The sequence below is a fragment of the Nelumbo nucifera genome, chromosome 1, assembly GCF_055504915.1.
Source record: "Nelumbo nucifera cultivar China Antique chromosome 1, China Antique-T2T, whole genome shotgun sequence".
NCBI lineage: Eukaryota > Viridiplantae > Streptophyta > Magnoliopsida > Proteales > Nelumbonaceae > Nelumbo > Nelumbo nucifera.
In genome coordinates this window covers 20464341-20489151 of record NC_142649.1, presented here as the reverse complement: position 1 = coordinate 20489151, position 24811 = coordinate 20464341, and the positions used below count along the sequence as shown (strand labels likewise).

At 37.7% G+C, this 24811-nt stretch overlaps 1 protein-coding gene across 2 annotated transcripts in view; it reads right to left on the bottom strand.

The window, feature by feature from the left end:
- LOC104605848 (protein CHROMATIN REMODELING 24-like) overlaps nucleotides 1–24811 on the bottom strand; it is an 84769-nt gene that overhangs the window by 4501 nt on the left and 55457 nt on the right. The window contains exons 8-16 of one of the 2 annotated variants that reach the window (XM_010270783.3): nucleotides 23360–23497; nucleotides 23185–23262; nucleotides 17045–17254; nucleotides 16888–16959; nucleotides 14692–14772; nucleotides 14488–14606; nucleotides 7066–7177; nucleotides 6714–6782; nucleotides 5617–5711 (exon numbers count right to left, since the gene is read on the bottom strand). In XM_010270783.3, the coding sequence (XP_010269085.1) occupies nucleotides 5617–5711; nucleotides 6714–6782; nucleotides 7066–7177; nucleotides 14488–14606; nucleotides 14692–14772; nucleotides 16888–16959; nucleotides 17045–17254; nucleotides 23185–23262; nucleotides 23360–23497 (974 nt within the window). The remainder of the gene's footprint in view (nucleotides 1–5616; nucleotides 5712–6713; nucleotides 6783–7065; nucleotides 7178–14487; nucleotides 14607–14691; nucleotides 14773–16887; nucleotides 16960–17044; nucleotides 17255–23184; nucleotides 23263–23359; nucleotides 23498–24811) is intronic. The other variant, XM_010270784.3, reaches the window with a different exon arrangement.

Below are 24811 nucleotides of genomic sequence, written 5' to 3'. Positions count from 1 at the left end.
CGGAGGAATAATACAGCAACTGTGGCTGCTGTAAATGGGTGTAACAGAGGTAGGAAATGACTGTATTTTGTCAGTCTATCTACTACCACAAGGATAACTGTTTTGCCGGCAGAAACGGGCAACCCGGCAGAAACGGGTTGGTATTGGGAGTGGTTGCAAGAGGCCTGCTGGTGTTGTAGTGGCTGACTTGTTTTGTTGGCATACTGCACACTCGACTATGAAGTTATGGATAGATGTACGCATGCCTTTCCTATGAAATTGTGTGGCGATGCGCTTTTGTGTTCGTAGGATGCCAGAGTGGCCACCCGTGGGTGAGGCATGGAATAATTCCAGGAGCTTTCTGAGATGAGAAGAGGCTGCCGGGATTTCCAGGCGTCCTTTGAAGAAGAGTAGATCATTCTTAATTGTGTACCCGGGGTGCAGTGAGGGATTTGCCAATACTTGGGCCTTCAACTACTGTAACTCCTTATGGGATTGGGCTTCTTTTCGCAGTAGATCCAGGAGTGGAGAAGTTGGGGAAGATACTAGTAACTGAAATGACTGTGGGTGCCGTGAGAGGGCATCTGCCACTCGATCCAGGAGTGTATTAGGTCGTAGTTTTTGATGAAGTGGCGGTAGTACCCGGACAGTCCCAAGAAGGCCCTCAATTCTTTCACACATTTGGGTTGCGGCCAGCCCAGTATACTGGAGATTTCATCTGGGTCAGCCGTTACAGTCCCCTTTTCTACATGTCCCAAGTAGTGAACTTGGTTTTGTCCAAAGGAGCACTTGGGCTCTTTAGTGAACAGCTGGTGGGCCTCAAGTGTTGCAAGGGTGACCTGTAGATGGTTCAGATGTTCCTCCCAATTGGGGCTGTAGACCAATATGTCGTCAAAGAAAACAAGGATGAAATTACGTAAATATGGCCGGAATATGTAATTCATCAAGGCTTGAAATGTGGCTGGAGCATTGATCAGTCCAAATGGCATGACCCGGAACTCATAGTGGCCATCATGTGTCCTGAAAGCCGTTTTCTGAACATCCTCCCTATGTACCCTTATTTGATGATACCCCGCTCGTAAATCCAGTTTTGAGAATATGGTGGCTTGACTGAGTTCATCAAGCAGCTCATCAATGACTGGTATCGGGAATCGGTCTTTAATGGTGATGCTGTTAAGGGCTCTGTAATCAATACAAAAACCGCCACGTCCCATCCTTTTTCTTGACTAATAGTACCGATGACGAGAATGGGCTGTGACTGGGCTGTATTATCCCTTGCTTAAGCATATCTTGAACTTGCTTCTCAATTTCAAATTTCTGAAAGTAAGGGTATCGGTAGGGTCTTACATTGGTCGGGGCTGATCCCGGCATGAGGGGGATGCAGTGGTCATGCTCCCGGCATGGTGGCAGTCCTTGGGGTTCTCTGAACATGTTGCCATAGTGTTGAAGGAGTTGTTGTAGGCGGCTTTGGAAGTCTCTAGGCCCATCTGGGCTGCTGTTAGCTAAGGATGGCCTGGTCCAATTTGAGTCCATGTGCATGAATATGGGCTGATCTGGATCTCCTCTTTGCTTTGTCAGTGTTGCAAGACTGATGGGCCTTGGGCCCTTGCATGTTTTCCCTTGTAGATGGACTGTAGAGTTTCCTGATGTGAAGTCCATGGTGAGACGGGCCCAGTCACAGACCATGGGTCCTAGTTGTCTTAACCATTGAATGCCTAGCACCACGTCTGCTCCACTGAGATGGAGAGAATATAGGTCCACCGCAAACTGATGACCTTGAATCTTTAGTGGTAGGCCCATGCAAATGCTATTGCAAGATAGGTTGTTACCGTTGGCCACATGAACCGTAAAGGCCGTTGTGGGTTGAACCGGAAGTCCCATTTTATCCACCAAGACTTGAGTTATGAAGGGAGTTGCCACTGTCTATGAGGATTGACACTTGGCGTCCTAGGATCAGCCCTGCAACTCTCATTGTCTGAGGGGACGCAAGTCCCGTAAGGGCTTGTAAGGATATTTCAGGCATGCCATTGGATTGTATTTCCCACCCTGGGTTAGACTCTCCGCAACCGGTGATGTCGTCTTCCTCTTCGGCATCTGTTTGGAGGAGAAACGCTTGTTGTTTCTTGCAGCGATGTCCCAGCCCAAATTTCTCTTCGCAGTTGTAACAGAGACCTTTGTCTCTGTGGGCTTGCATCTCTGCCCAGGTCAGCCATTTGAAAGAAACCAGTGGGCCTGGGCCCAATACTTCTTCCTCCTTGTTTGGTGTTGTCGTCCTTTCTTGCTCCCTTCCTGCTCCGGGACCCCATGGTCGCTGCACCTTTCTTTCTCGACTGAACTTGTCCTCGTACAATCTGGCTAGTGCTGCCGCACTGATGACCGAAGTGGGCTGCATCGCTTTCACTTCCAGTCGCAGTTCTTCATTTAGGCCGCTGACGAAGCTTCCCACCAATGCCTTCTCCGTCCACCCTTGGACTCTCACGGCTAGCCTTTCGAACTCCATCTGGTATTCTTTTATTGATCCCACCTGCCGCAGCTTTGCCAAATTTTCATCAAGATCTTCGAATCCAGATGATCCAAAACGGACAGTCATGGCGTCCATGAAGTCTGCCCAGGTTTGAGGAGGGTGCCTCCTTCTGTACCATTGAAACCAGAGGATAGCTTCCCCTTCAAGACGCGCAGAAGCCAGAGCTACCCTATCTTGCCCCGGTGTTTCATGGTAATCGAAATACCTTTCGGCTCTAAGAATCCAGGGAGTTGGGTTGCCGCCTGAGAAGATGGGGAAGTCGATTTTGGCTATTCTTGTTGCCGCCCCTGTTCTGCGGCTGTTTTCATTGCTGCATTCTTCTTGGCTTCCTCTATCAGTGTTCGTTGCCCCCTGCTCCAGTCGAAGGAGGAGAGCAGTGAAGCCTTCCTTCATTTCTTTAAGATCTGAAGACATTCAATGGATTTCTACCTCCATCTGATCCATTCGGGTGTCTACTGACGTGTTTCTTATGTTGGTCATGTTGGCTCTGATACCAAATTGTTAGGAACTTGCCTAACTCAGGGCTCTTCGAGGGGCCAACCTCCTGAATTCTTGGAAGAAGAGAGAGAAAGAAAGAGAGAAAGAGAGAGAGAGAGAGAGAGGGTTTAATGCTGAAAGAATCAATGTCCTAATCCCTTTCCTGCTCTAGTACTTATAGTTTTACAATCTTGATTGTTACAGTTGTTACAAGGAAGTTGTTACAAGTGGATGGCAGTTGTTACAAGTGGATGGTTAGTTGTGCTGACGTGGCTTCCTCTTGTAAAACTGCTTAACTGCCTTTTGTTGGTCTGTTCCAGCAGTCTTGACAATGTACCTCACCTAGGTCCTAGGTGCAGCACTTTCAAAAGGCGAGGCACATTTTAAGGTATGTACCTCGCCTAGGCCCCAAGCACAGCACTTTCAAAAAGCACACACCTGGTGCGCCTAGTGCACCTTGTGCATCAGCTCAGTCATGACCTTTTTTATTTTTTGTGCTTTTTGTCCTTTTTTCAACCTAGAAGATCAGCCGGGGGCTCCGCTCCCAAAACCCCAGTTAGGGTCTTAAATTCTTAATCACTACACAAAAGAAAATGATTTTATAATTTTAATTGCCGTTCACTAGAGTGGAGTAGAACCCCCTATTTGCTAATATTGTTCATTCATTTTTCCTAATAAAATATCATTTTGTGTACAGATTAAGAACTTAAGACCCTAACATGGACTTTTTTGGCCTTGCCACAAGGGGCTTGGTACAAAGGCGACTCATAGAACAAGAAAACTGTTTTACATCACATTAGCTATTTGAAGTAATGCAGTTGGGTAAAAAAAGAGATTGAAGGTGTTTTACATCACATTAACTATTAGAACAAGAAAACTGTTTTATATATTTGATTTTATTTTTAAATTTTCATTTGAATATGTTTTACACAATATGTTTATGTATTTTAATTTTTAGATAATAGGTTTTTTTAAAACTATTTTAAATTTTTTTGAAGTAAAGGTAAAGTATTGATTGTATTCATTCAAAAAAGGCCATTACAAGTATAACCATGTACATCAAATCTTTACAAGAAATAGTTCTGATTGCTCCTTCCCTGCCAACCTTACAAAAACAAAATGGCTGGGTCCAAATAACATTTATTTTAAATTTATAATTTTAATTAATATTATTTTAGTTTTTTTTTTACTTTTAAATTTTTTTTTTTGCATTTTTGCACCTTGCTTCAAAAAGGCACCTCAGGCGCAAATTGTCGCTTGCGCTTTTTTGGCGCCTTGCACTTTTAGAACACTGGTTAAAGTATAATGGAGGCATATAACTCAATAGTCAGTGGAATAGCATAAAAAAAATTAGATAATTTTCCTTTACCTACATTTCTCAGCTGGCGCAGACAGAAACAAAATGAACACCAAATATAGATGTTTTGTATCAACAGGAATGTTTTTGGTTTTAGACAGTCTGACTATTTGATGCATAACTGAAGCAAGGAAAGAATTTATGAGGAAGTACATCATTTTCCCAATTTCTACTGCCTATACCAGTTTCAAATAGGATATTACTAATTTGGTATTGCTCGAGTTTCTTAAATTTATTTTCTAGTCATTAGTGTCTTAAGTCTTAACTCTTAAGAATAGGGTTATAAATTTTCTAGAAATTTACTGTTATTTCAAAATTACTAGTTATGGTAATTTTTGAATTTACCATGTAAAATAATGCCTATACCATTTATGAGAAAATGCAACAACTAATTAGTAGTGATCTATGGGGTCTTTACATTAACTAGTTTCAGTGGTATTGGTAAATTGTTATAAGAGTTGTTTAGGAGTTAAGAGACTTTGTTTGAGTATTCTTACAGGTTCCCTATGGATTTGTCTTAGTTATAAAGCAATTAGAAGTTGATTTGTCAGTTTCCTAGTCTAAATTCGAGTCTGTAAAGAGACATCTGAACTCATTCTTTGGTGCACTTTCTTTCTAATTTCTTACTCATTCTATGGTGCACAGCAAGCCATCTAATGGCTTTTCCATCCATGTTCTTCATCCTTAATCAACCAAAGCCTCCTTCACCCAATAAAGCCCACCACCAGATCTGGAATTTGTAGAGCCCTTACCCCATCCTACATCACTAATTTTATACTATGAAATATCTACATAAGTTAAAGTCTTAATTAAATTTGGCAAGGCATAAAGTCTTGAGAAATGGAATTTAGCAAAAAAATAGATATAAACACATAATACAAGCATATTACATGGGATACCCATACCCATGTCCAAGATAGGAAGTGGAGGGTCTATATCACCATTTCCCATATCCATGTGCATATCCGTATCCATATCCAGGTATCATTGATTTTAGATGTTAACCTTCCATTTTAAGAAGCATTGCACATTTCAAAGCAGCCCTGAAGATTAAACATCACCGATGCACAGCCATACAATCTTTTAAACCAACCTGAAGACTAAATAGCAAGGCTGCACAACCATAAAATCCCAATGAGAAACAAATTCACCCCACTTTCCTAAAGATGTATGCATGGAATTTGTGTCAACCTCAACATGAAGTTACAAGCATGAGTCATGACCTAGTTCTGTGAAAGCAATTTGTAAATAAATAACTTGAATGGTATAGAGACATTACATAGTGTACTGCTGATCATGCTCCTCGTGTAATTGTTGTTGAGTGAGCGAAACATCAAATCCTTGTTTAGGGAGACTGAAAAGTTCCCGTAGATCCTGAAAGATTTGGGAAGTTAACAATAGAAATCCTTGACATAATGTCCTAAAAAGTAACCATGAAATACTTAAAGCCAAGTCCAATAAAGGATAAAAGCTAGGGATGCAAACTGAGTAGCCAACTTGAAGAATTTACAATGCATTGGCCCCAGGCCCCTTCAAATTCTAATGAATGCTCACCCGAGGGATGATCATTTGTACCCTTTCCTGGGACCGAGCCCACATCAGGCCAAGAATTTTCTGGGACAGGATGGGCCTGGGCCCAATACTTTCACTCGGCTCTCTCAAATACACCTGTATGTTTAATAGTTGATATTCATAGCCATAGGCCCAGGCTACAGCCCTTATCATATTAAGCCTGGCCCTGACATGGCTAGAGCTGTCAAAGAGTTGGGCAGTCCCAAACCAATTACTGATCAGTTCTATCAAGTAGACCCAGAACTTAACAAATTATTAATCAGGTCTGAACCAATCATACTTGACATCTATAATTACCTGTGATAATAACAACTTGAACTTCATTTTGATAATATAACCTTGATGAAAAAGGCAATAAATAGTAAGCCGTTTATATGTCAATAAAACAGTGTTTATAACCAATATTGTCTTATATACTGTCTATGAAATATACCCTTTTGGTAAAAGGAATCTATACATTTAGACAAAATATAACAAAAAATTACCAAAATAGGAGGCCTTTACATACTATAAATTACATAATCAGTTTGGGTCTTAATCAGTTCAGAACAGCCAAAACTGGTCCAACCCAATTATAATCAAGACAACTCAGAACCAGAACCAATAATAATTGGTTCGGTCAGTTGAGTTCTATCGATCTGACCCGACCCATTGACAGTTCTGCACCTGGCCCAGCCAACAATGACCACCCTTAGCTCAGCACAGGCTAACCCATGTTGATCCCTAATAAAAGTCTATAAATATTTACAAACTTCGCAGGTCAGGCAACAATTACACATACACACTGGTCATAGGTATATATACCTGCTGGCTAAAGTACCGTGTTTGCTCTTTGTGCTCAGTTGCAGATTTAAACAAGCCTCCCTTAAATACCTGGATCACAAGCAGAAAGCATAATGGCAGAATTTATATTAACTTCCAAAGTCCACCAGGACACTTGATTCCTAATTAATGATAAATAGATGCAAGGCCTCTCTGCAGGCAAGCATGCCTGCCTTAAAAATTGATGCTGTAATATATATGTGAATGCATGATTTATAGCACACAAATTAACTCATAGTAAGAAAATACAAAAATAGCAAGAATAATGGATCACATGTAGGAAAATGATATCTAGGACCACATGACTAGATTTTTGTTGAGAAAAAGTGTCAACCTGCATTTTATAAATCTTCTCTTCAATAGTACCACATGTCATCAATCGATAAATAATAACATCCTTCTTTTGCCCAATTCGATATGCACGGTCAACACTTTGGTTATCCGTACTACAAAATAAGCCACAAACAGATGGATTATTCTCTTTTCCTTGTACAAGAGAATTGACTAGTTGAAAGAAACTATATGTAAGAAACAGTGGTAATGCAGTGTTACATATACCAAAACCATGTCCAGATAAACAACTAATAGTAAATTTCAACTGGAATTATGTTCTACATTTCTTATAAATTTAAAAACAACTTATTCAAACAAAGGGCATTGTACTTATATCAAGGGAAAAGATCAATAAAATTTACATGCAAATAAATTACATGTCTGTAGATCCTAAAACTTGCCACAAAGAGTACACATGTTAGGTTAGAAAATACCAACATAAATCCGCCTGATATTAATATATTCTGTTAGAGATTACCTACATGACTGGGCAGACCAAGAGGAAATTTTCTTGGAAACAGGGAGTGCCACGAAAGATAATATTATTGCAAGGGTATTGCTTGGAAAACTCAGTGTCAATAGAAGTGCAGGTTTAGGAGGATACAAGGAGAAGAAATATTGTTTTTCCTCACCAAATGTATATGCCTATGCCCAAGGGAGTCTTCATGTTTTCCACTACTGATCTGTCATAAGTACAAGCTGCATTTAGACAGTTGGGACTTGGGACTTAGGATTCACAGATTGCTAAACATTTTTCAGCTAGATGTTCAAGGAAAGTAGATAGGTAGAACACACCATTTATGCTTGACTGTCACTAGGTGCAACATGGGTAGAGGGAAATTGTTAAATTGTGAGTGGGCAAATAGTGGGAGACTGGGAGAATACTCCTATTCCTGTATTCCATGGTCTAATTCCCTCAATGTTCACCCCCACTCCCCCCCACCACCTTTACAAAAAAATAAGGATTATCCTGAATAACCAACACAAATCTAACCATTCTTTCTTAAATTGTTTTGAATTCTGTAATACCACCAATCAAAACCAAATGGAGGCCAAGAACTGCTCATCTGCAATTCTAGTGTGGATTCATTTGCAAAGATTGGTACTACTAAATAATTCATAAAAGACGTGGGCCATCTATCCCTTTGTCATGTGCTGTCTATTAGCCATTCAATAGTTTTAAATTCAAGATTCTCATACAAAGTATATATAGGTAAATGATGACAGAATTCACAAGTATACCTGTTCATGGGCCAGGCTCAGGTTTTGCCAAAATTTAAATAGGCTCAACCCAAAGACCAAGCCTGAAGCAGTGTAGATCTGAGCCCAACGAGCTGAATAGGTCTATTCACAAGATATGGAAATTCTTTAATATGAATACTGATTTTGAAAATGCCCCTAAATCTATGCTTTTTCACCTTGCTGCATCAAACTCACTGACACATCATTTTTTTATCAATAACTCAGGAAATCGATTTCATTAGAATTAAATAAAGCAGTACAACCAGAAGTTATGAAGGAAACAAAGAGGGCACCGAATGTCCAAACCCCCTAAAATTACATATAGACCCAAAACATAGACTACCTTTGTACCCCTTGTTTAGCCAAACTATCTGCTAAAGTGTTGGCTGATCTTCTAACCCAATTAAGTTGAATCAGCATATCCCTTGAGAGCCATTTGAATCTCCTAAGGCCATTCCTTAGGTGCCAAGAGACTCTTTCTCCTTCCCTTAACCAGTCCACAACTGTTTTGGACTCACCTTCAATAACTAGCCTTTCCAGGCCTAATTCCTTAGCTTTCTCAAACCCAAATATAGCAACTAAGAACTCTATAGATGCCACATCACTATGCCCAGCTGGACCCGAGAATAAGGCACAAATGTTGCCTTCCCTGATAGCTCCTCCAATACCTGTAGGGCCTGGATTGCCCACACTGCTCCCACCAAAGTTCAATTTGAACCAGCCACCAGGCGGAGGAGACCAGACCACTGTTTCAACTTGTCTTCTAGAAGATGAAGCAACTATAATCCCCTAAGCAATGAAGAAATCATCAATCTGAAATGAGAACAAGCTCAAGGACTTAACCCAATTATCCACTCGAAGGGTTATGGCCTCAATCAATGCTTCCTTTGTTCTTTCCTTTTCCCCAAAAATTCTAGAGTTTCTTTCCTCCCAGACTGTCCAAACAACTACTGCCATGCAACCTCAGCTCTAATCCTAGAAGCAGTGTTGCTCAGACCCTCCCATTTGAACCAAGTGTCCATATCAGACACGAATCAAATTCTAACACCCCATTGACTTTTGAGGGATACTTCCAAGGTAAGATGCTCCATTCTCTCTTTGCCTATTTCAGAGCTAATGTACACAATAAATGCCATTTTGCAAAAAAGATAGAATAAATTGTTAACTCTTTTTGAGGTACTAGTAAGTGGGCACGTGCTTTGCACGTGGCAATTCTAGATGATGATAATGATAGTAATAATATACCCAAATTTTCTATAAATTTTATGTATTTTCTATTTTTTGTTTTTTATTACTAATTGGGTGCTGATTGCAAAATCTAAATCTAATTACATAAACACCTCATCCAAATATGTGATAATCAGATCATGTTGTGAAGTTTCAAGTATCATTGACAGGCCTATCTGCTCGGCTAGACTCTTCTTTTTATAATGTTTTATCTTTTTGGTGTATCTCTTTTTTTTTCGTTCATTTATCAAAAAAATGTAAGATTTAATAGAGGGATATGAATGAGGTGAAAAGTTATAGTTCAAGTTACAATTTAAAAATGAAGTGAAAAGCAATAGAGGGAACTAAATTCAAAAATGAGTATTTTAGTCAAAAGAAAGTTCCACAATCTTAATCATATTTTTAATAGTAGTGTTAATATAGAATTATAAATGTGTTCAATTTTTTTATAATCTTTTTCTATTTTTGTGTGTAAAAATAATTCTGATATGTAGCACTTACTTTTTGTTTAATATGATAAATATATGCTATTATGCATGTGCTTGAATGCTTTTTTGCAATATTTATGTTTTTTTATTTCTATATTTTATTATTTTTTCTTATTTATTTATGACATTAAAGGTTAACACATTTAACCCAAAAGTTGAACTATTTATTATTAATTTTTATATTTCATTTATGACAAGTTCTAAATTATGTATTTTATTTTCATTATCAATAAAAGAATTCTTGTTTATTACACTTATTTTTCAATTTGATTAATAAAAATATCATAAATGTGCCTAATTTTTTCTATATTTTTTAATTTTTTATATTTATTTCTGTTTAAAAAATTATTATTTTTTGATGAATTTGTTTAAAAAAACTATTACCTAACTATAACTCCATAGCTTGATCAATTTGATTTGGATGGTTGAATTTCTTAGCCACCACTTGGATAAATAGTGGTTTTGTTTTTGAGCCTGTTTTAAAATATATTGGTTTATATTGTTAAAAATATTGACATAGATCTAAATAGTAGCATTTATTAGTGAAAAATAACTTAAATATAGGATTTAATAAAAGAAAATGGGATTTAATACCTTAAGTATAAGACTTAATGAGAAGGGATTAAATGAGGTGGAAAGTAATAATTAAAGTTACATTTTTTACCCTTACAATTAGAGATGGACTAAATACATAAATATGGGCATTTTAGTATCCATTAAAGCTGACATTAAAGCTATAATAAAATGACTTTTATACCCTTTCTGAAACAAAGAAATAGAGGATAATTTTAGTCTGAAAGAAAGTTTCACACTATATCCACACTTTTATATATAGTATGGATATAATGCAAGAATTCAGAAAAAGACTTAAATAGTTTATATTTGTGTCTACAAGTATAACGTAGGAGCTGGTTGAGAGAATGCAAGGTTAGTGGGTAGCCTTGAGCCCTTGCTTTCAAACTTCAACAAAGTAGAGCCCTGAATCTAGGAGAAAATCAAGAGAAATTTTTTTCTAATAGCAGAGAACCCAAAACCCCAGATAGCTGGGACCAACATTGGGCAACGTAGGAGCTGGTAGATAGAATGCAGGGTCAATGCCTTGCTTCAAATTTCAACAAAGTAGGCTTTCAATCTAGGAGAAAATCCAGGGAATCGTAGTTGGTTTTCTTCTGATAGCAGAGAACTAATAGAAAATAACAAAAAAAAAGATTACATGTTTCTTTTTTTTCTGATCAATAACTGAAATTTTCATTAAAAAAATTACATGTTTCTCCAACACTGATTTCAAAAGGTGAAGAAAAGCAGTTATAGAGAAGAAATGAGATTAACTCACTCAACTCTCATTCAATTCTGCTGTTCTGGACAAATTTACATGTATATATAGAACTCCTCACCCTGAGAAATTTGGTATACATTAAAACTGCAGCTGAGTTCTAATTAGAATCCTAGAAGCTGATAAGACTAGAAAATTCAGAAATAGAAACTCAGAAAAGCACAGAAAAATAATAGTTGACTTAAACTAATAGTTCCCTAAACAAAAAAAAGGAAACTACTAATCGCAGATCTAAAAAAATATAGGACACCCCCAAAAATAACAGCTGGTTAAAAAATAGAAGTTACAAATTTAGAAGCTGCTGCAGCTTCTAAATCTGGGTGCAACCATTGGTTCCTGCTCTCACATGTTTTGGACTATCTTTGGGAAATAAGTGCCCATTTGAATAAGTACTTATTCAACAAGTTCTTACTATTGAGTACTTATAGTGTTTGGGAGATCTTTTCTCAAACTGCTTACACTTGTTTTAAGTACTCATTTGTGTTGCTTATCCCATAAGTACTTATATTTGCAGAAATAGAAATTATAGCCCTAACTTAACATACACACACATTTATTTGATACAGGTGAGGCGCCCCGAAAATGCCCAGATGCATATGCCAGAGGCACTGACACCTCTGAGGCGTACGCCTCAGACGCTTTTTTCATGAGGCGTGCTAGAGGCGTACACCTCATGCGCCTCATGTAAAAAGAATGAAAGAGAAGAAAAAAAAAAAGAGAAAAAAGAAAGAAAAGACAAGGAAAGGAAAAGGGAAGGGAAGAAAAAATAGGGGGAAAGAAAGTGGGCCGGGGGAAAGACACCCCCCCCCCCCCTTCAAATAGTGCTATGCATCTTCATTCTTCTTAATATAAAAGATTTTTATAAAAAATAAAGAAAAATGAGATTCTTCTTCCTCCTCATCCCCCCCCTCCTCTTAAGGAGGCATATGCCTCTTACATTCTAAACTATGCCTCATGCCTCTAGGTAGTGGAACGCCTCCGCATTTTAAAACATTGATTTGATATTTATGGATAATATATTGACATGATGTAGAGAAAATAATGTCACTGCCACTGCAAGTTAACATTTGAGGAAGAGAAAAAGATAGGATTCTATCGGCCTTCTGAAGATGGCCAGCCCCTAGAAAACAAACATAACATTGGGGACAGACTTTTCCCAAAAAAAAGAAACAAGTGCTTATTGAATAAGCACTTAAAAAAAAAGCCACCCAACTCTGGTTTACTTTTTAAGTGTTTATTTTCAAAATAAGCACTTATTTGCCAAACACAAATGAGTACTTATTTTCCACTAATTGTGTGGTCCCAGCACTTCAAAAAAGTAATTATTCGAATAAGTACTCATTTTAAGTGTTCCCAAACAGGGGTGTAGTAACTTTGGTATGATCAAATCTCTCTACAATTTGATTTTCTGTAATTTCTATTGCTCTTGAGGGCTGAACCACATCAAAGTATTTGTGTCTTCATCTTGCCAGGTCAAACTCCTTGAAAAGCATCAAATTCTGGTTTGTGTCATATCCGTGCAACACAGACTGAAAGGCCAAAGCCATCGTCATCAAACAAATGATTATGATTTGATGCCTGCCCCATAACTTACTTGCATTTACAGGGAAAAATATTTTATGGTAAAGATAAATATCACAATGGAAGATTGGAACATGATTTTTTTATCAGTAACAACCAAATGAATTTTACTAAAAGATGAAAAAGGAAGACCAGGAGCAATTTCTTGCTGCAATAGAAAAATCCCAGACTGGCAAGCATGGGAATCCAGGTTTCAGTCTGAAAACAACCACTTTTTTGCAAGAAATTCCAAAAGTTAGGTCTGCATTCAGTCCACCCTTCCCAAGACACCTGGACTGCATACAACAGTCCCTCATACACATCTCACCTCTAAGGTGGCAATGTTGAATTCAAGTATAGCCCTTCCCTTTGGACTCCTCATGCTAGGAGTCCACAACCTCTTTTTCCAATGTCCTAATCCATTGGAACAAAAAATTTCCCACAGTTATAATAGATCTGATTTCTCAGGTAGCCAGGACCAACATTGGTTAATGACCATTTTCTGTAAAAGGAAGGAAAAGCCCTGCTGTGGTAGGATACACACACTGCTGTCCCCTTGGATCAGGAACTCCGCATGGGTTCTCTTGCCACCACTCTAGCTAGAGCATCAGCAAGAGCATGAGCTGACCATGATCCACCTGAACGAGCTCTTCAATAGGGCAGTGAAGGTTTAGATTCACTCACTAAAAAACATATGGCCATAGTACACTTAAATATTACAGTCTCATACATGCAACATTTACATCCAACAGTGCCTTCTTAGTATCAGAACTGCAAAACATGTTTCCACAAAGTGGAATTTGCAAAAGTTTAAATTTTAAATTTAATATGTATTTGGGGTTCATTTAATCTAAAGTGTTCCAAGGGCTAGAAGTTTATTATGGGAATAAGTTTGATTTGTGGGGTACTTAAAAGACAACTGTACAATGAGTATATTGAGTTGAGAAAGGCCCAAGATCATGAAAAAGGGACAGAGTGATGAAGATACCTAGTTGTTTGCATTTCCGTGTACCAATATAAGTTATGATCCCTCCAAGCTGGCTTTTTCAAACATCAGAAGACTTGGGATTCCAGATTCGCTCAAAGACATAGTCTAAATCTCTACCAATGCAATACTATGTGAAAGGTAAGGAGAGCATAGTACCAAAATATGATTAAAGCTTCAAAGCAGTTCACATAATATTGTAATTGTAGCAGCAATACAGCATGAAAGGATTTGTTTCCTTTTAATAACAAAGTAAATTTTGGATTTGTATTGTCCCTAAAAACAGTAGCTGCTTGTCCCAAACAACCAAAGTTACATTCTCACCTTTAGTAAGGGACTGAGGATGCAAATATATTTGTCTCTTCCTTTCCTTTATAATCAATTACTATTCTTGCTCTTTGATTCACATCAAAAACTGGTACAGAATAACTTGTGTTGATAACAACAAACAATTTCAGGTTCAAGAAAAAAAGGAAAGAGTACTTCACAACATCCACTCTATATCAAACAAATGCTTGAAGAAATAATTAAAAAAAAGGAAAACAAACAAGTAAAGATAAGAAACTACACTATTTGCATCAATATTACCTTGGATTCCATGCTGGATCAACCACAATGACACGGTCAGCTTTTGTAAGTGTAAGACCAAGATCACCAACTTGAGATGTCAACAAAAAAATAGGAGCACCTTTACCTTCTTGGAAATCCTGTACATGAATGGCACAAATAAGAAAGAAAGTTCCAAGAGAAAAATAAGCAAACTGCTCCCTAGTTAAGTTACAGATAACTAACATTCACAATCTTCTCTCGATCACTAGCTTTTGTGGTCCCATCAATGCGTAAGAACCTGTAACCCTTTGATGTTATGGATTCCTGGAAAAAGAAAACAACCATAGAAGAACATTTTTTCATATCAAACCAGGACAATTGAAAAGGTCAAAGCATACAAAACAAGTTTAAAATGTGTATGTCTAAGAACTAACTTCATCAACTAAGAATATTGAAGCAACATTTCAATTATAAAATGAATACCATTATTTGAATCTTTGATGTAGTGAAACTAATAAACCGGAGCCTAATAACAAAAAAAATAATTACTCATCCTCAAACATGCACAGGATGCTTTTAATACATATAATGATATAAAACAAAGTATATTCATATTTAATTGATAAAAAAAAAGTATATTCCTATTTAGACATGGGACATTTTCGCATGAACTAGTCAAATTACAAGCAATGCAGAATAGCTGTAACTATAAGTGACCTAAAAACACCTGAAGGGATCTCAGGTATACCATTACTATGCTCCATAGTGCAGTACAACTATTAAGCCCAGATAAGTATATGGCACACATGCATGGATATAGGAAATGGGGATACAAGTCTCCATTTCTTAAAATCCTTGACATAGATATGGGTAGGGACACAGGGTATCCCATGTAGTGCTGTAATTGGGCTGGATTCAGATTGTATCTGACCACATCCAAAATCCAAATCCAATCTGACAACTGGACATTGAATTACAAATCCAATCAGATCTAGGGAACTCGGATTGTGTTCATTTAATACAAGTCCACTTTGTATTTCTTTAAAATAAAGAAAAAGCTTTAAAAAATGAAATTATTTTTACCTTATAATATAATCATGGTTTAAAATGTCCAAAAATTTCCTACTATTTCCACGGCATATTTTTCCACGGGTACAAACACAAAATTTTACTAAAATCGACATATTTCCCAATGAATACTATTGGAACTAAGTGGAGTACAAGAGATAGTATTATAATGTATATTGGTGACAATATTGTAAACACATGGAGTAGCAATCTTATTGCCCACCTAATGGACATGATTACCACTTTGAGCCAGCTTGATATTCTTGCCAAACATGAAGATAATATTGATTTTTGTTAGTCTGAAAGATTTTTGGTTGATCTATTAGAACTATTTGCATTTTCTATAAATTTAAATTTTGTTTGACCTCATTCTATCATGTACTTTTGACTCTTAAGGTTTACCGGACAACTTCACAACATATTATTTTGTCTACAACTTAGTTTCTTAGCATTGTTAAATTATTTGGAACAAGATAATAATTTTAAAAGGTGTGCCTACATTTCTTTTATCATTTCACAAAATATCATTCTATACGTTTGCATATTTGAAATTTCTAACATTTCTGACATGTTTCCTATTTTTGGATGACCAACATTTCCACCAACACCGACATTTTAAACCTCGTATATTATATAAATTTAAATAAATATGAAATGTTCAATTTATTATTATAAATTCTATAATATAATATTATATACATAATTTAATCATAGTTGGAACTTAATCAGATCAGATGTCACATCAGGTTTCAGACTTTTGGAATCAATTGACAGCCCTAATCCCATATAATAAGCTTATAATGCATATTATATCATTTCTTGAGACTTGTGTCTAGCCAAGTTTAATTAAATTTCTAAGATGTGCATATCTTAATAGCATATTTTGTTAAAATATACCATTTCACATATCCAGCTATCTAGTGTATTGGGAGGGATGGATTTGATAAAGACCAAACTTTGGCATTTTTTGCACAAAGTGACATTCTGACCACTCTCAGACTCGAACCAGTGTTTTTACACTTATCCTGAGATTTTACCATCACACCAAGCAATAGCCCCTTAATTTAATGATTAATCTAGGCCCAATAAGCTTAATTTAATGCTTCCAGTGTGCTTTCAAAGAAAACATAACCTACCTTAGTTAGATTAGTTGCAACAATTAACTTCTTTTCTTAATTGGAAATACCGGTACATTTTCTTTGATAAGTAAATGCCGATAATCATAAAGTTAGAGAAATAAGGGATACAAAGAGAATGCACTAATGCATATGTGGTAAGTAAAATACACAGTAAGGCCAGTGAAAATCAAAACAGAACCAGAAACGTAATAATTCTAATAAAACAAGAAAAAACAAAGGCATCCAAGATTACCTGAATAAGGTTTAGCATCTTGCGAGTCTGAGAAAAGATCAATACATCATGCCCTTCAGGAATCAAGTTATCCTACAACAAAGTATTACAAATATCAAATTCAATTTGTCAAATGAAGCACCAAGAGAATCAATATGAAAAGGTCTGGATATCAAACCAATAAAGATAATATAAAAGTTATCTTGCATGAGACGTTGTAATGCATATTTTGAGAATTGCCATTTTCAGTGACTTTTTCTAAATGTAATGACATTCTTTTCACCACACCAAGTTCTTCCTGGTTAAGCATTGAATCCATCCCCTCTAATACATCTTCAGCAGCTCTTTTTGTCAAAAGAAATGGATGATCACATATTTTTTTCATGATCTGATTCAAATAAATATAGTTTCAATTAAGACCATGTTTAGGAAGAAATAATGCTCAACAAAGCATCAATGCATTCAAAGAATTTGAGAAGTTCAAATGAGCAACAAGAACCAACCAAAATAACATCTTCAAATTTTAAAATAGCAAATTACTTTACCAGAGAATATTGTTAGAGCACCAAACAGTAACATATGAGACAACATTGTACATTAGTAGCTAGTCGTTGAATATAATCAGATATGATGAACTTACTAACTGGAAGTAAATCTAATTGAACAAGGCTATATGGGATTGAAGGACTACTCAAATAATAATAAGCTCAAAAAATAAAATAAAGCAAATAACCGACAACTGAGTCAGGGTTCTGTGTACAAGAATTAAGAGTTTAAGATCCAGAACAAACAGAATCCAAGGATCCTCCCTCTCTTCCTGTCTTTTTCCCCGTCTGTCTCCCCCATCACCCAAAAAAGCTGCATTCCTTTTCCCCTTTTCCCCTCAAATATGTGAATTTGTTCTGCATTTGTTTTTAACAAACTAGTCCATTGCCATACTTGGTGTACACAGTCTCAAAATTGAATAGATCAAATGGTCCTGCCCCAAACATCTACCATGCATAGAAAAAGCAAACTCATTATGCACGAAAACTAATTCCAACAATCAGGATCCATATGGCATACAATGGTGTTGAAAATGAAAGTTATAAGATACATCAAGGGCTAGAAGGGCTAGGGGCCAACCAAATAGGACTTGGGTTGAAGCAGTATGAAATGATTTAATAACTCATAATTTAATAATGGATATGGAATAAACAGATCGAAATAGCAAAACAGGAATCATGCAGCCAACCCCATATAGTCAGGATGAGACCTTTTTTAATAATAAATGAAGGCAGTGCAGTGCACAATGCTCCCACCAATTCGGCGTCTGGGGAAGAACAGATCCTGAATTGATCACCCAGGTCGCAATGAAGCAACCTAACCATTGCACCAAAGCCCACCCTCACTTTTTTTGTAATAAATAAAAAAGAAAAATATTATTACTAAAAGAGGAAGGTACAACTGAAAGGTGATGAGAGGTCACTATTAAAGGAAGAAAGCACCTCAAAAGAGATGCACAAGAAGAGGAAAAAAACACAAAAAGAAGAAATACAAAAGATCTAGACCATGATCCTTCTCCAGCAAATAAGAGTAATTCGGTCTCTTGAACGAGACTTATTTCTGAAAACTCTCATATTTCTTTCTTTCCAAATTTCAAAGCAAACAACAAAAGGGATGCAGCTCCAAGCAATCTTTGCCTTGATATTTCCTCTCATAGTTGGCTATCGAGCAAAAATTTCTTCTGTCAATCTAGGTTCCATCCAACTAGTGTTAAAGAGACCAAAGAAGAAACCCCTAACAAATCTACTGTAGGCACAGCCAATGAACAAGTGAAGAACATTCTCCTCTGCATTCTCACGTAAATTGCATCTACCAGCCAAGTGAAAGCCTCTACTTTGAATATGGTATAAAGTCAGAATGCTGTCCAACACCACTAACCATGCAAAAGCTTCTACCCTTGGAGGAACAGGATTTCCCCAAATCCCCTTTAACTCAGATTTTTCTCCTTCATTCCTTAGCAAAGCTTTCTAGAAAGATTTAACAGAAAATAAACCATTTCTGGATTCTTTCCACCATCTCGAATCTTTTCTTTCCGCTTGTACTTCAGCTGATTGTAGTTTTGAGAATAATTCCACAAAAATTTCCATATTTCCCAATCAAAAAGAGATCTTTTGAATTTTGGGCACCGTTGGGATTCTGCCCAACTCAGACTCTTCTTTGAGGGAAAGTTCCTCCAACAAAAAATTTGGGAGTTAGAGAATGAGAAACAAGATTTTTCTTATTCCTTCAGCTTCAGGTAATCTCTTACAATCCTTTTATACTTTTATGACTACACTATAACAGATTTGCAACAGATTGTTACAACTTGCATCCTTGGTTAAGTTCTTGGTTCCAGAATCTTCTTCGGTTGATGGCTTCTCACATGGCCTCTTTTTCCCCTTCCTGAAATAGGTGTTTACCACCGGCTTAGGTTGGCTCCCTAAAGAGTCCCTAACAGCTCCCTCCTCATCAAGTTGGACCTTGTTGTCAAGGACAGGGTATGGAAACTACCGTATCAGTTCAATGTGAGGTTTCTGAGTAGCTTCCTCACTTGCCAGCCCATCTCACCGAACAAGGACTTCCTTAATAAATTTCTGGCCTGATTTGATCCAACAAGTATCCACAATTTCCTTTGGTTGGAGGTAGACTAACCCATCTTCTGTAAAATCTGGTAATGATGGTGACATTGTAATCTGAAAGATTGGGACCCTACTGATTTCTTGAGAAAAGATACATGAAATATGGGGTGAAGACGTGATGAGGTTGGCAGTTCTAGTTTATATGCCAATAGGCCAATGCGTTGTAAGACCTTGTAGAGACCGAAATACCTACGAGAGTGTTTAAAGTTTGCATGCTTGGAATTCCAAGGGCCGATGCTTCTAATCATAATAATGTTTCATGTATTGCTAGGCCCGCTCCAAATAGTACATTAAGAATAGCATCACAAGTAGTGAGGTGTTCATCCACCGCTGCATTGGCTGTTAAACTGTTGGGATGGCCTGTCTCGGCCACCAGGGTAAGACCCAAGGCACATGCAGTATGGGATTACTTGAATCCTTGAACCGGACCACCCCTTTACAGCCTCCATGGTGGCTGAGATTTTTACTAAGGAGGTGGCATGACTGCATGGTACCCCTAACTCTATTGTCTCAGACCGCAACCCCTTTTTTATGAGTCGTTTCTGGGCAGAACTTTTTCGACTACAAAGAGTAAAACTCTTCAAATCTACCAGCTACCACCCTCAAACAGATGGGCAGACTGAGGTGGTCAACCGGAGTTTGGAATCCTATCTAAGGTGCTATGCAAGGGATAGGCCACGTCTGTGGTTCAAGTGGCTTCATTGGGCAGAATGACGGTACAATACCACGTATCATAGTGCAGTAGGAATGACTCCCTTCCGGACTCTATATGGACGGGACCCACCTCCCCTACTCCCATATGAGAAAGGGTCTACAGCAGTAGCAGCAGCAGAAGACCAACTCCTCCAGCGAGATAGGGTGTTACAAGATCTCAAATCCCACCTCCATCGAGCCCAACAATGGATGGCAGACTCCTACAACAGAAGGCATAGGCCTGTCCAGCACCAGATTGGGGAGCAAGTCTTCCTTAAATTACAACCATACAAGCAAGTTTCAGTAGCAGGCCACCGGTGGAACAAACTGAGCCCTAGGTACTTCGGCCCATTTCGGATTGTGGAACGCATTGGGTCAGTGGCATACAGGCTTGACCTCCCAGCAACATCAAAATTACACCCTGTATTCCATGTATCCCTATTGAAGAAATGGCCAAAAATAGGAGCAATAACAACAACCAACCTCCCATCATTCTCGGAAGATGGCCAAGCTCAAACTGAGCCCACTCGGATAACAGATTTTAGGTGGATACGCAAAGAGAATCACATCGAACCAGAGGCATTGGTGGTATGGTCAGGTCTCCCAATTGAGGATGCAACTTGGGAACCTTACTTGAATTTACAGAATAGATTCCCACATCTTCGCTTTCAAGGGAGGAGGGACTGTTGAGACACAAATAAAGGGAATACAAGTGTACAAGAAAAGGCCACGCCAGCCTTTAAAGAATGTAACTAAGAGCCAACCACTAGAACAAACTAAATAACAAACTAGACAAGTGGACTGGACAAGTGGAGAGGTTGGTATAACAGAATTGTAACAGCAGTATATAAATAAGGAAAGGAAGTTAGGAGGGGAATACAATCTCTCTTTCTTTCTCTCTCTCTCTCTCTCATTCAAGAGGCAGGCTCCCTCGAAAGAGTCCCTGAGTTAGGCAGTCCCTAACATTCCTTGTCCTCCATTTAACTTTCTTTAACAGATCCCTATAGCCCCAACAAGCTGTTTCTAGGCTAATCAGCCAGCCTACTACTACCTTGGAATCCCCTTCTACTAACAGGTTGTTCACTCCAATTTGACTAGCCATCTGTATACCTTGTACCGCTGCTAGTAGCTCTGCCTTTACTGAATCACCTTCACCCACTGGTCCTGAAAATAGAGACAACATATTGCTGTCTTTGTCTCTCAGAATCCCACCAATTCCGGATGGCCCTAGATTACCTTGGCAGGTTCCATCAAATTTCAATTTTACCACACCATCTGGTGGGGATTTCCATTCAACTTGTGAATTGATCTTGGTGGAGACTGTAGAAGCCACTGCAGCCCAATTTCTCCTTAAGTCATCAAAGGAGTAATCTGCCAACAAGTGTGAAGATTTTAACCATGAGATAGTCCTTGTCAATATGCATTCCTTGATTTCAACAAGACTTCTTTCCTATTCTTGAAACATTCTAGCATTTCTCTCCTCCCATACAGTCCACAACATAGCAGCTTTGATACATTTCCACATTAGCTTCCCTCTTTTTGTCAATCTCCCAAAAGCAGCTGGAGTGAACAGCAGCTTTACTTCAGAGGGCAAGTTCCACCTGCACCCAAATAATGAAACAACCCAGTTCCAAATATTGGCAGCAAAGGAGCATGATCTCAACAAATGGTTACAATCCTCACCCTTCACTTTACACAGAAAGCACCAATTAGGGGACAAACACATAAAAGGTTTCTTCTTTTGCAAGTTTTCCACAGTATTGATCTTACCATAATAGGCTTCCCAACAGAACATTGCTATTTTGGGGGGAATTGGCTTTGACCAAACCTCTTTAACAGGGAAGACCTGAGAGGAGGGGTTGGAGCAAAGGGCTTTAAAGAAAGAAGCACAAGTGAATGAGCCAACCGGGGTTAGGGACTAGACTCTTTTTACTACTTCATGCCACAACCTCTCCCTCTCCAGGGGCCACCTCCAAAGCCACTTACCTAAAAGAGCCTCATTCTTACTCACCACATTCCCTAAGCCTAGGCCTCCTTCTTTGCTTCGACACACCACCTCCCACCTAATCAAGTGATCTTTTTTCTCTTCACCAGGTTCCCATAAGAAATCCCTCATCAGTTTTTCCAACCTCTTTGCCTCCCTTTTAGGAATTCTAAAGTCTGACAAGAAGTATAAAGGCAAATTGGCTAAAGTTGCTTTAACCAAAGTAACTCTACCCCCCTTGGACATATAGTTTCTCTTCCAAGCTTGGAATTTTTCCAAGCTGACAAGAAGTATAAAGGCAAGCTGCCAATCAAAGTAACTCCTCAATTAGCCTTCTTTTCCTAGCACTCCCCAGCCCCCTTACATTCCAACTAATGATTTAGGAGATAAGAGATTTGGCAGCCCCTTCTGAGATCAGGCCCCTACTTGTATTTCTCAATTTTGTAAAATTCAGATATTGAAAGAAATACAACTGGTATCCAATGATCCAATCAAAAGAATTCTTTTATTGTTGACACACACACACACACACATATATATATATATTGGTTTTAATTCAGTTCATCTATTGCTTCAAGTCAGAATCAAAACATTTTCTCAACAAATTGCAAAAATGTAATTAAGGGGGCCATCCATAGAATACCACAAATGGGTCTTACACAAAATAACAAAAACTCTATAATTTAATTGAGTGTATTATTTTGTATAAAATTTCTTCATACAAATAAAGAAATCAAACTCAACAAGTGGTATTCTAATTAACCTCAATATAGATTTTTCATTAATCAAAACTCATTACATTTAAGTAATGACACCAAGTATCAACAACTATATATAGTTAAAATACCATATGTATGGATATATGTATGCATGTACAGATATTGGTGCATTTATAATAGAAAATTCTAAAAGTAGATACTTCCATTCATATACATTAAAAGCAATCAAAGAGATAACAGACATTGAACATATCAGTACCATCAATGCAGCCAATGGTGACCCATCAAATGATGAAAGAACCAGCTCACTGTTCAAGAAAGCTTCATATAGTTGTCTCTACACAAGTGAAAGAACAGTTATGAAATTATCACATCAATTCAAAGTTAAGGTGTTAAGATGGAATAAGTTAACTGTCAAAAAATTAGACCAAAACCTGGCAAGGGGCTAATCTCAACCACACAATGAGCTCAGCTTTTTTAGAAAGCTTGGCACTTGTCGATGCTTCATTTTCACAAAAAACTTCACTTTTTAAACGACGCAAGAAATATGGTTCAATGCGTTCTCTTAGCTCCTGAAAAAAAATTCAGACTTGTACTTCACGTTCTAGAATCTTGGAGTACTATCTGATAGTGATTGAGATGAATGCGAATCAAAGCTAAATGCAAAAAGTTCAAAACAAGCTTTCATGTTAAGACAAATAAAAATCAAAATAAATGAACAGTTGAATAGACAAATAATTGAAATAAGAAATTAAACAATGAACAACGAGCAAAGTAAAGAATGGATTGATTGAAAAAGAAAAGAAAATATAATGGATGTAATCTATGTAATTACTACTATGAGATGTAAATCAGTCCTTTAATACCAAGATTAAACTTAGTGATTAGCAGAATAAAACAGGTCTGAATAACTGTACAAGAGAAGAAGATGGCGAAGAGAAGAGGTAAGAGAAGAAGGAGTCGAATAATTCTCCATTCTCCTCTAACCCTATTTTATTAAGATCTAAAAATTTGATGATGACAAGAATGCCCTTAAGTGGGCGGCCAGCTTGGCAGTTACATAAAGAAAAATAAAACAAGAATAAATAATAGGCCCAATAAGTGTGGCCCATCAACATAAAATAAAAGATATTACAAGAGAGGCTATTAGGGCCCATTCGGCCAGTCTCTTTACACTATGCATACTTTGCATTAATTAATTCAGTTTACCATTACATATCAAAAAGAAAAGAAAGGAAATATGCCATACTTTACACTCCCCCTCAAGCTGAGCATAGATGTCAATCATGCCCAACTTGCTTATATAGTGTGTCAATTTCCCCCTTGGAACTCCCTTGGTCAAGATATCAGCCACTTGCTCTTCTGATGTGATGAATGGTAAGCAAACTTCTCCTGAAGAGACTCTTTCCCTTATGAAATGCCTATCAACCTCAATGTGCTTAGTTCTGTCATGTTGAACAGGATTATGTGCAATGTTGATAGCAGCTTGGTTGTCACAATAGAGCATCATTGGTTTCTCGTAGTCCACCCTCAATTCCTCTAGAAGGGACCGTAGCCATAGTAATTCTGACACACCATGAGCCATTGCCCTGTATTCTGCTTCAGCTGAGGATCTAGCAACTACTGATTGTTTCTTACTCCTCGAAGACACAATATTCCCAGCAACCAGAGCACAATAACCAGAGGTGGACCTTCTGTCATCAATACATCCTGCCCAATCTGCATCAGTTAAGGCTTCCAGCTTCATGTGACCATGCTTAGAAAATAGAATACCTTTCCCTGGAGTACCTTTCAAGTAGCACAGAACCCTTTCTGTAGCAGCTAGATGAGTATCTCTGGGAGAATGCATAAACTAACTAATAACAATTACTACATAGGAAATATCT